General features: G+C 54.5%; 1 protein-coding gene across 1 annotated transcript; it reads right to left on the bottom strand.

Moving 5' to 3' along the window:
• Positions 1-1,778: 1,778 nt before the first annotated feature.
• Positions 1,779-12,568, bottom strand: LOC121162890 (mucin-16-like). The gene is made up of 4 exons (XM_040990125.1): positions 12,286-12,568; positions 10,025-10,602; positions 5,393-6,412; positions 1,779-1,835 (listed from the first exon to the last, which is right to left on the bottom strand). The coding sequence occupies exons 1-4, from the start codon at positions 12,548-12,550 to the stop codon at positions 1,779-1,781; spliced, it is 1,920 nt and encodes a 639-aa protein (XP_040846059.1). The 5' UTR covers positions 12,551-12,568.
• Positions 12,569-12,780: the final 212 nt, after the last annotated feature.

Here is a 12,780-nt window from a genome sequence, read left to right as displayed (position 1 = left end):
GCAGACTCTGAGTCACAATTGAGGAGGTCCCCGCCCAGGAGGATGAGGTGGAGGAGGTTTCCTGGGTAAGAGTGGCCTGCGCTGTCATCCCAGGATGACCTGACAAGGCGGCGATGGTCTCATCCATAGACTCTGTCATGACAGGAGAGCTGGAGAATTCGGAGATCTTTGCAGTGGCCATAGCTGGTAAATGTGTGGATTGAGCAGCCTGGATGTGTGTTCTGGTAGAGGAGATGTCTTCTGTCCCAGGGTCCGATGTCCCAGTACCAGTGGACTCTTCCAGAAGCCAAGTACTTGTCTTTACAGTTGAGCTGATTTCCTCAGAGGAACTCATCTTCCATAGTTCAGTAGCCAGGGGGAAAGTTGGCTCTGGAGGGATCCTCAGAGTATGTGAGAAGGCAGGAGTTACAGAAGAAGAAACACTCTGATCCTTTATAATAGAGGTGGGCATTTCTAAAGATGTGACTTTGCGCTTCTCGGAATCAGCTGAGACAGAGAAAGAAAAAACACGTGCAGAACTGGTGGTCCTCAGAGTGACCATGGATGTCCCTCTGGAAGGATGCTCTGTAATGGCCAGTGGCTCTCCTGAGGTACCCCTCATATTTGGAGTTGAATGTGTTTGTGGAGCTAGACTGGGACCTAACACACGGGGGTAAGAAGTGAAATGTGAGGGGACAGGAAAAGAAGAGGAGGGCCTGTCCTCTGATGGTGTGGAGGAAGCAGAGGATGAGGATGTGGCTGAGGAAGGCACCAAGGATGAGGATGAGGCTGAGTCGGTGCTATCCACAGAGGTAGTGCCCATCCTAGCCACTGTCCCTGGATCACTGCTCATGAGAAGGTGACCTTCAGGCTGGGCAGAGTCTGCTGTCACAGAGGAGTGGGTCCTTGGCCAAGATGTTGTGTTAGACGTGTTCCAATAATGGGTACCGTATGATACACCCACGGGTGGCTGAGTCACATATGCAGATTTGGTCACAGGAAGGGAGATAGACACCTGGTTGACAGTTCCAGTTGGTAGATCCAGTGACGTCACAGAATGAACAGCATCTGGGGTAGATGCCTCACTCAGGGAGATGACTTTCATCCCAGCAACCTCAGTAGTAGCTACACTAGGTGAATCGGCAAGGCCAATGCTTGTCCGTACAGAGCCAGTTGATGCAGAGGTGGCTTGCTCTCTCAGTCTACTAATCAAGGAAGACAGCGGAATGGTTGCCGGCTCAATGCTTGCACCCAAATCGTGTGTGGCCTGCACCAGGTCAGGCATGATCAGGGAAGAACTGGTAAGAGGAGAGGAGAAGTCTCCTTCTGATGATACAGAGGAAAGAGCAGATGAGGTCACGACAGGATGAGGAGAAGATGGAAGGGATGACGCATCCTGTATTCCGCCCACGGTGACAGGGCTTGAACTTGACACAGTCTCAGAACCCGTGCTCGTTGGAGTAGTTACTTTAGAGGAGGGAAAACGATGAATTCCACTCGAGAGATTGTCTACCCATGACCTTGAGGTTGATCTATACCCAGTGAAAATGCTCTGTGATGTAGTCTCGGGATGACCTGACTGGATGGAGGTGATCTTGTCCGCATGTGCTGTCATGAGGATGGAGCTGGAGAACTCCGATACCTTGTCAAAAATGACGTCTGATGACCGTGTGGCTAGAGTTGGATATGGGAGAGGCGTCTTCCCAGAAGAGAGGATTTGTGTCTTGGGCACCTCGGTGGTAGATCCAGTGTCCCTTTCAGAGAGACCAGTGCTCGTCTCTGCTGCTGAGCTGACCCCCTCAGAGGTACTTCTTGCTGTCAATCCTGAAGTTGAGGACATTGGTTTTTCTGGAGTCCTTGTAATGTCAAGGGGGTCAAGAGTCGAAGAAATACTGGTATCCTCCGAGGCAGAGACGGTCACCTGTAGGGATGTGGCTGAGGATATCCCTGGGTCAGCTGGGAGAGAGGGATATGATTCTTGTCTAGGATCCTTTGCTCTTAACACATTCTCAGGCCCTGTGCCATGAGCTGACTCCAGGATGTGTGTCCTGTTGGTAGAGATGACTTCTGCCCTGGATACCTCAGTGGTAGCACCAGTGTCCCCCTCAGAAAGACCAGGACTCGTCTCTGCTGTTGAGTTCGTCTCTGAAGCACTGGATGATCTCAATCCAGGGGTCAGAGAGGGGGCCAGCCCTCTGGGTATCCATGTTGTGGTAAAGAGGTCAGGGGTTGATGGTGAAATGCTTGCATCCCCAGAGGAGGAGGAGGTGGTCATCTGCGGAGATGTGGCTTTGGCTATCTCTAGGTCAGCTGGGATGGAGGAACCAGTGGGGTCCATCATGGTCACTGACGTGTCTGAGGAAGATGAAGCCTGCTGTGACTCTGTTTTGACTTCAGATGAGTTCAGAACATGCCCTGGGGCACTAGTCAGATGTGGAGAGAGACCAGATTCTGGTTCCAGGATTGTACTTAAAACTTCAGTAATCTCCATCAGACCAGAAGTGACGGTCAGAGGGGAGGGGGTACTGCTCTCTGTTATCGTGGAGGAGACAGACGACCAAGTGTTTATGGCAGAGAGAGAAAAGGAGGCCAAGTGTGAGGTTGCCTCACCCACAGAGGTCGTGCTTGCCCTCGACACATTCTCAGGATCCGTGCTTAGAAGATTGGTCCTCTCTGAGTTGCGAGTCTCCACTGACGTGGTCCCTGCCCACCATGACGTGGTTGACTTTTTCCCAGCGATGGTGCTCTGTATTATTGTCCCTGGAGAACCCGTATCATTGATGGTAGTCATCTTGGCAGGTTCCATCATGTCAAGGGGATTAGAGAAAGTGGAGCTCTTCCTGCTAGGGGTTTGTGGTGACTCTGCAGGTGGAGCTGTACCATATTCCTGGCTAGAAAACAATTCTGTCTTGGACACCTCGGTCATAGCAGCGGCAGGCGATTCAGAAAGGTCTCTGTTGGTCTCTGCAGTTGAGCTTGCTGCCTCAGAGCTACTGGCCTCTCTCGATCCCGTCGTCAGGAAAGGAGGGGGACTGGTTACCAGAACCGGGCTCATGCTCAGGTCCTGTGTGGTCTCGTTCAGCCCAGATGTGAGCGCTGAAGGAATGGAAGCGGAAAAAAGAGTGTTGTCCTGTGCTAACACGGAGGACTCAGGGGTCAAGACCTCCACAGGGGAAGATGAGGGGGAGGACTCAGAAGTTGTTTCAGTCGCTGAAAGTGGACTTGTCCTTGACACACTCCCCAGAGCAGTCCCCTCTGAATGACGAAGACTGTGAGTCGGTGTTGAAGGAATCCCTGTCCAGATGGTTGGAGCTGGTGTGTCCCCACTGTGGGTCCTCTGTGTAGGCCCCAGGCTATGGTCTGCCTGGACAGAAAGTGTCGGGTCTGCTGATTCCACCATGGTAGAGAAGCTGTTTCCAGTGGTGATGTCTGGTGATGGTGGGGTTTGAGCTGATTGTGGAGTGGGTATCCCACGAGCAGAAATGTCTTCTTCTGTCCTGGATACCTCAGTGGTTGCCCCAGGATGTCCTGCAGAAAGGCCAGGGCTTGCCTCTGCTATTGAGCTGATCTCAAAGGTGCTGGTTACTCTGAATTCAGTGGTTAGAGAGGAGGTTGACCCTCTGTGCATCCTTGTAGTATTGAAAAGGACAAGAGTCGGTGAGGAAATACTTGGATCCCCCAAGGAGGAGGAAGTCACATTAGATGCATCTGAGCTAGCCAGGAGAGAGGAAGAGGATTCTTGTCCTGCGCTGGTGCTGTCTGCCATGGTTATCGCCATGTCTGAGGGAGGAGGACTCTTGTCTGACTCTGTGGTGATGTCAGAGGGGCCCAGTCCATCCACTGAGGTGCTAGTCAGACTTGGAAAGGAGTCAGGTTGCTGCCAGCTTGTGCTCATGACTTCGGTGGTCTTCTGACTTGTTACTGGTTCCAGGATTGTGATGAAAGTTCCACTGGTCAGTGAAGAAGTAGGAGGTGGGGAAGATGGGGGACCCTGCTGTTTTTGCAGAAAGGAAACAGCAGGAGGTGAGGTCATGGCAGGTTGAGACACTGCAGGAGGATCGGAGATGGTTCTGATCACAGAGGGAGGAAGGGATGACCCAGACGTAAGGTCAGGACTTAGACTTCTAAGAGTAGTCTCCTCTGAGTGGGGTGGACTCTGAGCCACAGTCAAGGTAGTGCTTGTCCACCAGTGTGTGGCTGGTGTGTCCCCATGGGGAGTGCTCTGTGACGGGCCCTCAGGACGACCGGACTGGTTGGTGACGACGGCCTTTGCTAAAGATTGTGTCATGGTGGGAGACTCGGAGAACCTGGAGCTCATTCCAGTGTAGGTGTGTGGTGACTCTACGGATGGAGCTGGGCTGGGCACGGGTGCTTGGCTAGGGGAGACGATTCCTGTTCCACCTGCCTTGGTGGTAGCACTAGTGGGCAATTCAGAAGGGTCAGTGCTGGTCTGTGCTGTTGAGCTGGTTGCCTCAGAGTTTGTGGCCTCTCTCAACCCCATGGTCACGGAAGAAAGCTGACCGATGGCCATGCCCTGATGTGTCTTCAAGCGCTCTGTGTCTTCAAGCTTCTGGCCAGATGTGAGCAGTGACGAAGTGGAAAGGGATAAAGCGGGGCTGTCCTCTGCAACAGCAGAAGCTGGGGTGGGTGCAGTCATGACAGCGGGTAACAGCGGGGAAGGGCCAAAAGGGGGTACGTTCACAGGAGGTGGCTGTGTGCTTGACACACTCTCAGAACCCATAATTCTGACAGCGGTCATCTCGGAGTGAGGGAGACTCTGAGCCACAGTCAAGGGAATCTTCCTCCATGTGGTCCTGGCCGATGTCTTTGTGTTAAGCGGGCTCTGCGTCGTTGCTCCAATAGGGCCTGACCGGATGGAGGTGGTCACATCTGCAGTTTCTGTCATGGCTGGAGAGCTAGAGTACATAAAGATCCTTCCGGCTGTGATGGGTGGCGGCTGCAGCTCAAGCGTCCTTCCAGCAGAGGGGACATCTGTCCAGGGTGCCTTGTTGGCAGCAGCAGTGGCCCCTTCAGAAAGGCCAAGACTTGTGTCTGCTGTTGAGCTGGTCCCCTCAGAGGTACCGCTTGCTGTCAATCCTGTGGCCAGGAGGGCTGTTGGCCCGTGGTACATTCCTGTGGCCTCAAAGGGGTCAGGAGCTGATGAGGAGACACTCAAGTACTGTGAAGAAGAGGACAGAGTAAGTGGAGGAGAACCGGCTGTGGCCACGTCCAAATCAGCTGAGGCAGAGGAAGGGAGCTCTCGTCCCGGACTGGTGGTCTCCAGCATGGTCACTGCTGTGTCTGAGGAAGTTGGAATGTCCTGTGACTCTGCGGGGATGTCAGAGATAGCCAGTGCATCCCCTGCGGTACTACTCAACATGGTAGGTGGACCAGTTGCTGGCTGTGGGCTTGCGCTCATGACATCAGGGTTTTTCATCAGACCAGAGGTGAGCAGTGAAGAAGTGGTCAGGGGAGAAGAGAAGCTGCTCTCTGTTGAAACAGGAACTGGAGTCACGTGACGGGCAGAATTCCGAGCATCCTCGGAGGCTGTTGTAGCTACAGAGATGGTGCTTGTCCATGAGGCATGCTCGGGTTTCCAGCTTCGAAAAGTGGTCGTTTCCAAGTGGAAAGGACTCTGAGTCACAGCACTACGGGGTCCTGTTCTTGAGTTTGTGGTTGGCTTTTCCCCTAGAAGGGTGCTTTGTGCCATAGGGGAGGCTGGAAACCCGGAGCTCTTCCCAGTGGGAGTGCGTGGTGACCCTGGTGGCTGGACTGGGCCTGTGCTATGTGCTTGGTGAGCAGAGATGGTTCTTGTCCCAGTGACCTCAGTGGTAGCTCCAACAGCCCCTTCAGAAAGGCCAGTTGTCTTTGCTGTAGAGCTGCCATCCTCGGAGGCACTGGTTGCTCTCCATCCAGTGGTCCAGGAAAACGTTGGCCCTCTGTGACTCTTGGTTGTATCAAAGAAGGCAGGGGTTGATGGGAAAATACTTGTATCCCCTAAGGGGACATCAGTCACCCGTTGAGATGTAGCTGTGGTTGTCTCTGGGGAAGCCAGGACAGAAGAGACTGGTTCTTGTCCAACACTGACGGTGTCCACCACGGTCACTGCTGATTCTAAGGAAGGAGGACTCCTGTCCGACTCTGTGTGGACATCAGAGAAAGGTAATGCATCAACTGAGGTACTACTGGGATTTAGAGACAAGTTGGTTTCCGGTGGCGGGGTTGTGTTCATCTCTGTGGTCTGCGTCAGACCAGGGGTGAGCAGTGAAGCAGTGGTCAGGGGAGAGAAGGGGCTGCTGTCTGCTGATGTGGACGAAGCAGGAGATGATGAGGTCACCGCAGGTGAAGATCGGTGAGCAGGACCATAGGTTGTATCATTCACGCTCGAGCGGGATGCCACGCCAGACACAACAGCAAGGGAAGTGGGGCCCCTCTCTGGTGTTACAGACGAAGCAGGAAAAGATGAAGTCCCATCATGGGAGGATTTCCAGGAAACCTCAGAGGCTGTTTTGTCCCTAGAGGTCGTGCTTGCCCTTGACACATTGTCAGGACCTGTGTCTTCACTTGTGGTCCTCTCTGGAAGACTCTGTATCGTGCTGGAGGTGGTGCCCACCCATGTGGATCTGACCGATGGGCCCTCAGTAAGCGTCTTCTGTGATGCAGCCTCATGATGACCTGGCTGGTTGGAGGTAGCCATGGCTACAGATGCCATCACGAACTCAGAGGGCTTTCTGGTAGGAGTGCCGGAGAACTGTGTGTGTGGAGTTGGCTCTGGGGTGGGTTTCTTCACAGAAGAGAGGACTTGTGTCCCGGACACCTCAGTGGTAACTCCAGTGGCCCCTTCAGAAAGGCCAGGACTTGTCTCTGCTGTCCAGCTAGCCCCCTCAGACGTTCTGGTGGCTGCTAATCCTGTGATCAGAGAAGCCGCTGGCACCCCGTGTGTCCTGGTAGCCTCAGAGAAGGCAGGGCTGGTTGGAGAAATATTGCTAACCCCCAAGAGCGCAGCAGTTCCCTGTGGAGATGTAGCTTTGTGGGTCTCTGGGTCAGGTGCGACAGAGGAAAGAGAGTCTCGTCCAGCACTGATGGTGTCCACCATAGCCAATGGTGTGTCTGAGGAAGACGTGTCTTGTGAATCTGTGGTGACGTCAGCGGAGGCCAGTGCATCCTCTGGGGTGCTACTCGACATTGTAGGTGGACCGGTTGCTGGTGGTGGACTCATGCTTGTAACATCTGTGGTCTTTGTCAGACCAGAGGTGAACTGGGCGGAAGCTAGCAGAGGAGGGGAGGGTCCGGTCTTGGGGAGTGTGGAGAGAACAGGAGAAGGTGAGGTCCCAGCAGGTGAGACTGCAGTGGCCTGCTCCTCGATGGCCGTGCTCGCCCTTGGCATGTTCTCAGGAACTGTGTCTGGAAGCCTTGGACCCTCTGGGCTGGGGAGACTCTGAGCCCCCATTGCTATGGTCCCAGCCTGCCAGATTGATGCAGATGTGTTCACAGCATGGGGTCTCTGTGTCGCCACCCTGGAATGACCTGTCTGTCTGGTGAGGGTCAGGCCAGCATGTTCTGTTATGTCAGGATAGCTAGAGAACTCGACACTCTTTCCACTGGGAGTGTCTGTGGACTCCCTGGGTCCAGCGATACCCAAGGTGGGATTCCCTTCCAAGGAGGTGGCCTCTGTTCCAGAGGTCTCCCTGGCAACCCCGGTTAACAGGCCAGGAGGGCCTGAGGCTGTCTGTGCTGTGGGGAACACAACCTTAGAAGTGCTGGTCTCTTTCAGTGGCTCAGTCGGTGAGGGTGTTATCCCTATGTGTGTCCTAACAGAGTCGGGGAAGGTAGGTGTTGTGGTCAGCAATCCTGGATTTCCCGTGGTGGCATCTGAAATAGATGTGGCTGTGCCGGCTTCTGGGTCTGCTGGACCAAGCGACCTGGGACCTGGGGTATCCACATTGGCCATGGCTCTTCCTGAGAAAGATGGAACCTTGTCTCTATCTGTGGTGTCTGCGGAGGTGGTCCGTATTGCTAGTGAGATGGCACTTGAATTTAGAGATGGCCTGCTTCTGGCTTCTTGGGCTGTGGTTAAGCCATCTGTGGCCTTCACCGCAGCAGAGGGACGCGGTGAGGAAATGACGACAAGGGAAAGTGGGCTACTCTCTGGTGATGAGGAGGCCACAGGAAAAGGCGAGGTCCCATGGTACAAAGTGTCGGGGGAGCTGTCAGTGGTTGTTTCATCCCCAGAAGACGTACCTGCCCTGGATATATGCTTAGGACTCATGTCCATGTCAGAAGGACTCTGAGTCACAGCCGTATGAGACTCTACCCATAAGCTGGTGGTTGACTTCCCCCCAGTGAGGATGCCACGTGTTGCCCCTGCAGGATCACTTGTGTGGGTGGCCATGGAGATGTGTTCAGAGTCTGTCGTGGCAGGAAGGTTAGAGATCTCTCCAGTGGGGGTATGCAGTGTGTCTGTGGATTGAACTGGGCGTGGGGTGTGTGCTGGGCTAGAAGACGTGACTTCTGTCCCGGTGGTGACCCCAGGGGGCATTTCAGAAAGGTCAGAGTTGGCCTCTTCAGCTGAGCCACTTGCTTCAGAGCTGCTGGTCTCTGTAACTCCTGTGATCAGGACAGAAGACGGACTGGTTTCCACTTCCGGGTCAGTGGTCCTCTTCAGGCTGGACGTAAGCAGAAAAGATGTAGTAAAAGCAAAAGAGGGACTGTCCTGTGTCAACGCAGACATGGAAGCTGAGGTCATGACTGAGGATGACGGCAGCAAAGGCTCAGAAGTTATTCTATCCACAGAGGGTGGGCTGGACCTGGGCACGTTCTCAGGGCCCTTGCTGCTAACAGCAATGACCTCTGAGTAAGAAAGTCGCTGAGCCACAGTAGAGGCGGTCCCTACTGATGTGTCCCTGCTGAAGGTGCTATGGGTTGCTGTCCCATCGTGCCTGGGCAGAGTAGAGATGGTTGCGTCTGTAGATTCCACCATGACAGAGGAGCTAGGGAACCCAGAGGTCATTCTGGTGGTGATGTCTGCAGACGGTGTTGGTTGAGCCAGGTGTGGGTGGGGGGTCCTGCTGGAGAAGGTGACTTCTGCCCTGGGTGCCTCAAGGGTAGCCCCACTGACCCCTTCTGAAACACCACTGCTTATTTCTGCTGTCGAGTTGTTCTCTTCAGAAGCGCTGGTTGATTCCAATGCAGTGGTCAGAGAGGAGGCTGGCCCTCTGGGTACCCAAGTGGTATCAAAGAGGTCAAGGGTTGATGGGGAAACAGTTGCATCCCCAGGGAAGGAGGCAGTCACCTGTGGAGATGTGGCTCTGGGGGTCTCTGTATCAGCAGGGACTGAGGAAGGCGATTGTTGTCTAGGACTAGGGGTCCCCCACAGGGTGGCTGCTGTGTCTGCGGAAGGAGGACTCTTGCCCGACTCCGTTTTGACTGCAGCGGAGGCTAGTGCTTTATCACTACTCAGATTTAGGAAGGGAGTAGATTCAGAGTCTGGGCTTGCATTGCCAACTTCTGCGGTCTTCGTCCGTCTAAAGGTAAGCCTGGAGGCATGGCTCATGGGATGGGAGGGGTTGCTCCCGGGGAACCCAGGGAATGTTGAGGGAACAGGAAAGGGTGAGGTCGTGACAGGGGAAGACTGGAGGACAGAGTCAGAGGTTGCTTCAGTCTCAGAGGGCGTGCTTGCACTCAACATGGGCTCTGGGCCTGTGCTCAGAGGACTGGACTCCTCCCAGGGGTGAGTCTCCATCAAAGTGGTTGCAGCCAGCCATGCTGTGGTTGACTTTTCCCCAGCAAAGATGCTCCGTGTGAGTGCCCTGGGAGACCCTGTGTCGGTGTTGATGGCTGCACGAGCAGATTCTGTAACGTAATGTGACTCAGACAGAATGGTCCTTCCAGCGGGGGAGTGTGGCAACTCTGTGGATTCAGCTGGGATGGGGATATGTGTTGGGCTAGAGGACACTTCCGTGGTCACCCTGGCAGGCAGTTCAGAAAGTTCAGAGTTCATCTCTGTGGTGGAGCTCTTTCCTGCAGAAATCCTGCTGTCCCTCACCCCTGTGGTCAGGAGAGGGGATGGACTGCTCGCTGTGTCCATGCTGGCGCTTACAACGTTGGAGGTCTTGGTAAGGCCGGAAGTCGGAAGTGAAGGAGTGACGGCAGAAAAAGAGGCGGGGTCCTCTGTTGAAACGAAGGATGTGGTAGGAGCCGACAGCGGGGAAGGGTCAGCAGTTACATCATCCACAGAGGCTTGGTGAGTCCTTAACGCATTCTCAGGACCTGCGTTCGTAAGGACGGTTGCTTGCAGATGAGAAAGACCGTGTGTCCCGTTAGAGGGGGCTCCCATCCACGTTGAAGTGTCACCCCTGGTGGTCCTTGGAGTTGTTGCTGAGCTACAGCAGGCCTGGATGGAAGGGGTCACGTCCACAGATTGTGTCATGGCCAGGGAGCTGGTGAATGCAGAGATCTCTCCAGAGGTGTTGTCTGGTGATTGGGTGTCTTCACCCGGCTGTGGGTTGGTCGCCCTGCCTGAAAAGATGACTTTTTCACTGGACACCTCAGTGTAGGCACTGAAGCCAGGGCTTGGCTCTGCAGCGGAGCTGGTCCCCTCAGAGGTACTTGTTGCTCTCAGCCCTGTGGTCAGGGAGGACATTGGCCCTTTGGGGGTCCTTGAAGCATCAAGGAGGTCAGGGGTGGATGGCAAAGTACTTGTATGCCCCAAGGAGGAGGCAATCCTCTGTAGAGATGTGTCTATGGATGGTTCTGGGCCAGCTGGATCAGAGAAGAGGGATTCTTGTCCAGGAATGGTGGTCTCCACTGTGGTCGATGCTGAGTCTGAGTGAGGAAGAGTTTTGTCTGATTGCATGGTGATGGCAGAGAAGGCCACGGTGCTGACTGGGGCACTACTCAAACCTAGAGAAGGATTGGATGCTGGGGACTGGCTTGTACTCAAGACTTCTGTGGTTTCTGGCAGACCAGAGAGGAGCTGTAAAGAATCCATCATAGAAGAGGGGCTGCCCTCTGCTAACGTGGGAGAGGCAGGAGAAGGTGAGGCCGAGACGGGAAGTGGCAGAGAGACAGGAGCCAAAGTTGCTTCACCCACAGAGGCCGAGCTTGCTCTCCATGGGTTCTCAGGACCCGTTCTTGGAAGACTGGTCATTTCTGTGTGCTGAGTCTCCATGGATGTGGTCCCCGCCCACCACGTTGACTTCTCGCTGGTGAGAGCGCTCTGCGTTGTCATTGCAGAAGGAGCTGTTCGAGTGGTGATGGCCGTGGGTGCTGATTCTGTCGTGACAGGGGACTTAATGAGCATGGTGGTCTTCCCAGGGGCAGTGTCTGGTGACTCTGTGGAGTGAGCTGGACTGCGGGAGGGTCCTTGGATCGCGCTGCTGACTTCCGTCCTGGTGATCTCGGTAGTGGCAACAGTGGGCGATCGGGACACATCAGTCCGTGCCATTGAGCCGCTTGCTTCAGCCCTGCTGGTCTCTGTTAATCCCGTGACCAGGAAGGAAGGGAGACTGGAGTCCCTCTCCAGGCTCGTGTGCAGAGCATATGTGGTCTTGCTCAGGTCAGATGGGGGCAGAGATGGAGCAGGAGGAAAAGAAGTGCTGCCATGTGTTAACGTGGAAGACACGGGAAGTGAGGTCATGAGAGAGGAAGACAAAGGAGGAGAGCCGGAAGTTGTTTCGTCCACAGAGGGTGGACTTGACCTCGAAATGCTCTTGGGGTCCACGCTTCCAAGAACTGAGGCCTCTGATGGAGGGTGGGTCTGAGACACAGTTGAGGGAGTCCCCACCCACGCCGTTCTCTTTGCTGCGTCCTCCCTGGAAGTCCAGTGTGTTGGAGCCCTGTGACGCCCTGGCTGAGCGAAGATGCTGGCGTCCCCAGATGCTATCAAATCTGGGGAGCTCGAGAATCCAGAGGGCTTTCCAGATGTGTTATCCAGGGACTGTGTGGTTTGAGATGGCTGTTGAGTGGGTGTCTGACCAGAAGTGATGAGTTCTGTCCTGGCCATCCCAGTGACAACATCAGTGGCCATTTTAGAAAAGCCATGATTTGTCTCTGCTGTCCAGCTAGCCCCCTCAGATGTTCTGGTGGCTGCTAATCTTGTGATCAGAGAAGCTGTTGGCACCCCGTGTATCCTGGTAGCCTCCGAGAAGGCAGGGCTGGATGGAGAAATATTGCTAACCCCCAAGAGCGCAGCAGTTCCCTGTGGAGATGTAGCTTTGTGGGTCTCTGGGACAGGTGCGACAGAGGAAGATTTTTGTCCAGTATCTTTAGAAAGGCCAGGGCTTGTGTTTGCTGCTGAACTGGCACCCTCAATGGTGCTTGTGGTACCCAATCCCATGGTCAGGGAGGATGTTGGCTCCCTGGGGGTCTTTATGGTATCAAAGACGTCAGAGGTAGGTGGCAAAACACTTGGATCTCCTAAGGAGAAAAAAGTCACCCGTGGAGCTGTGTCTGTGGATGATTCTAGTTCAGCTAGGACAGAGGAAGTCGGTCCCTGTCTGGTATGGGTGGTCTCCACAGTGGTTGCTGTTGCAACTGAGGAAGGAAGAGTTTTGTCTAACTCTGTGGTCATGTCAGAGGAGGCCAGTGCATCATCTGGGACACTTCTCAGATTTGGACGACTGGTTTCTGCGAGTGGAGTGGTCACAGAAGGGAGCTGTGAAGAATCCATCCGAGAAAAGGAACTGTTCTCTGGTAGTGCTGGGAGGACAGGGGAAGGTGAGGGCACAGCAGGAGACAGGGCAGCAGGGGCCAAAGTTGATTGACTCACAGCAGCCGTGCTCTCCCTGGACACATGCTCAG

Source organism: Ochotona curzoniae, unplaced genomic scaffold, assembly GCF_017591425.1.
Source record: "Ochotona curzoniae isolate NIBS_2020 unplaced genomic scaffold, NIBS_Ocur_1.0 contig_584, whole genome shotgun sequence".
Lineage (NCBI taxonomy): Eukaryota > Metazoa > Chordata > Mammalia > Lagomorpha > Ochotonidae > Ochotona > Ochotona curzoniae.
Note: the sequence above shows the minus strand (reverse complement) of the source record. Positions and strands in the feature narration are given on the sequence as shown.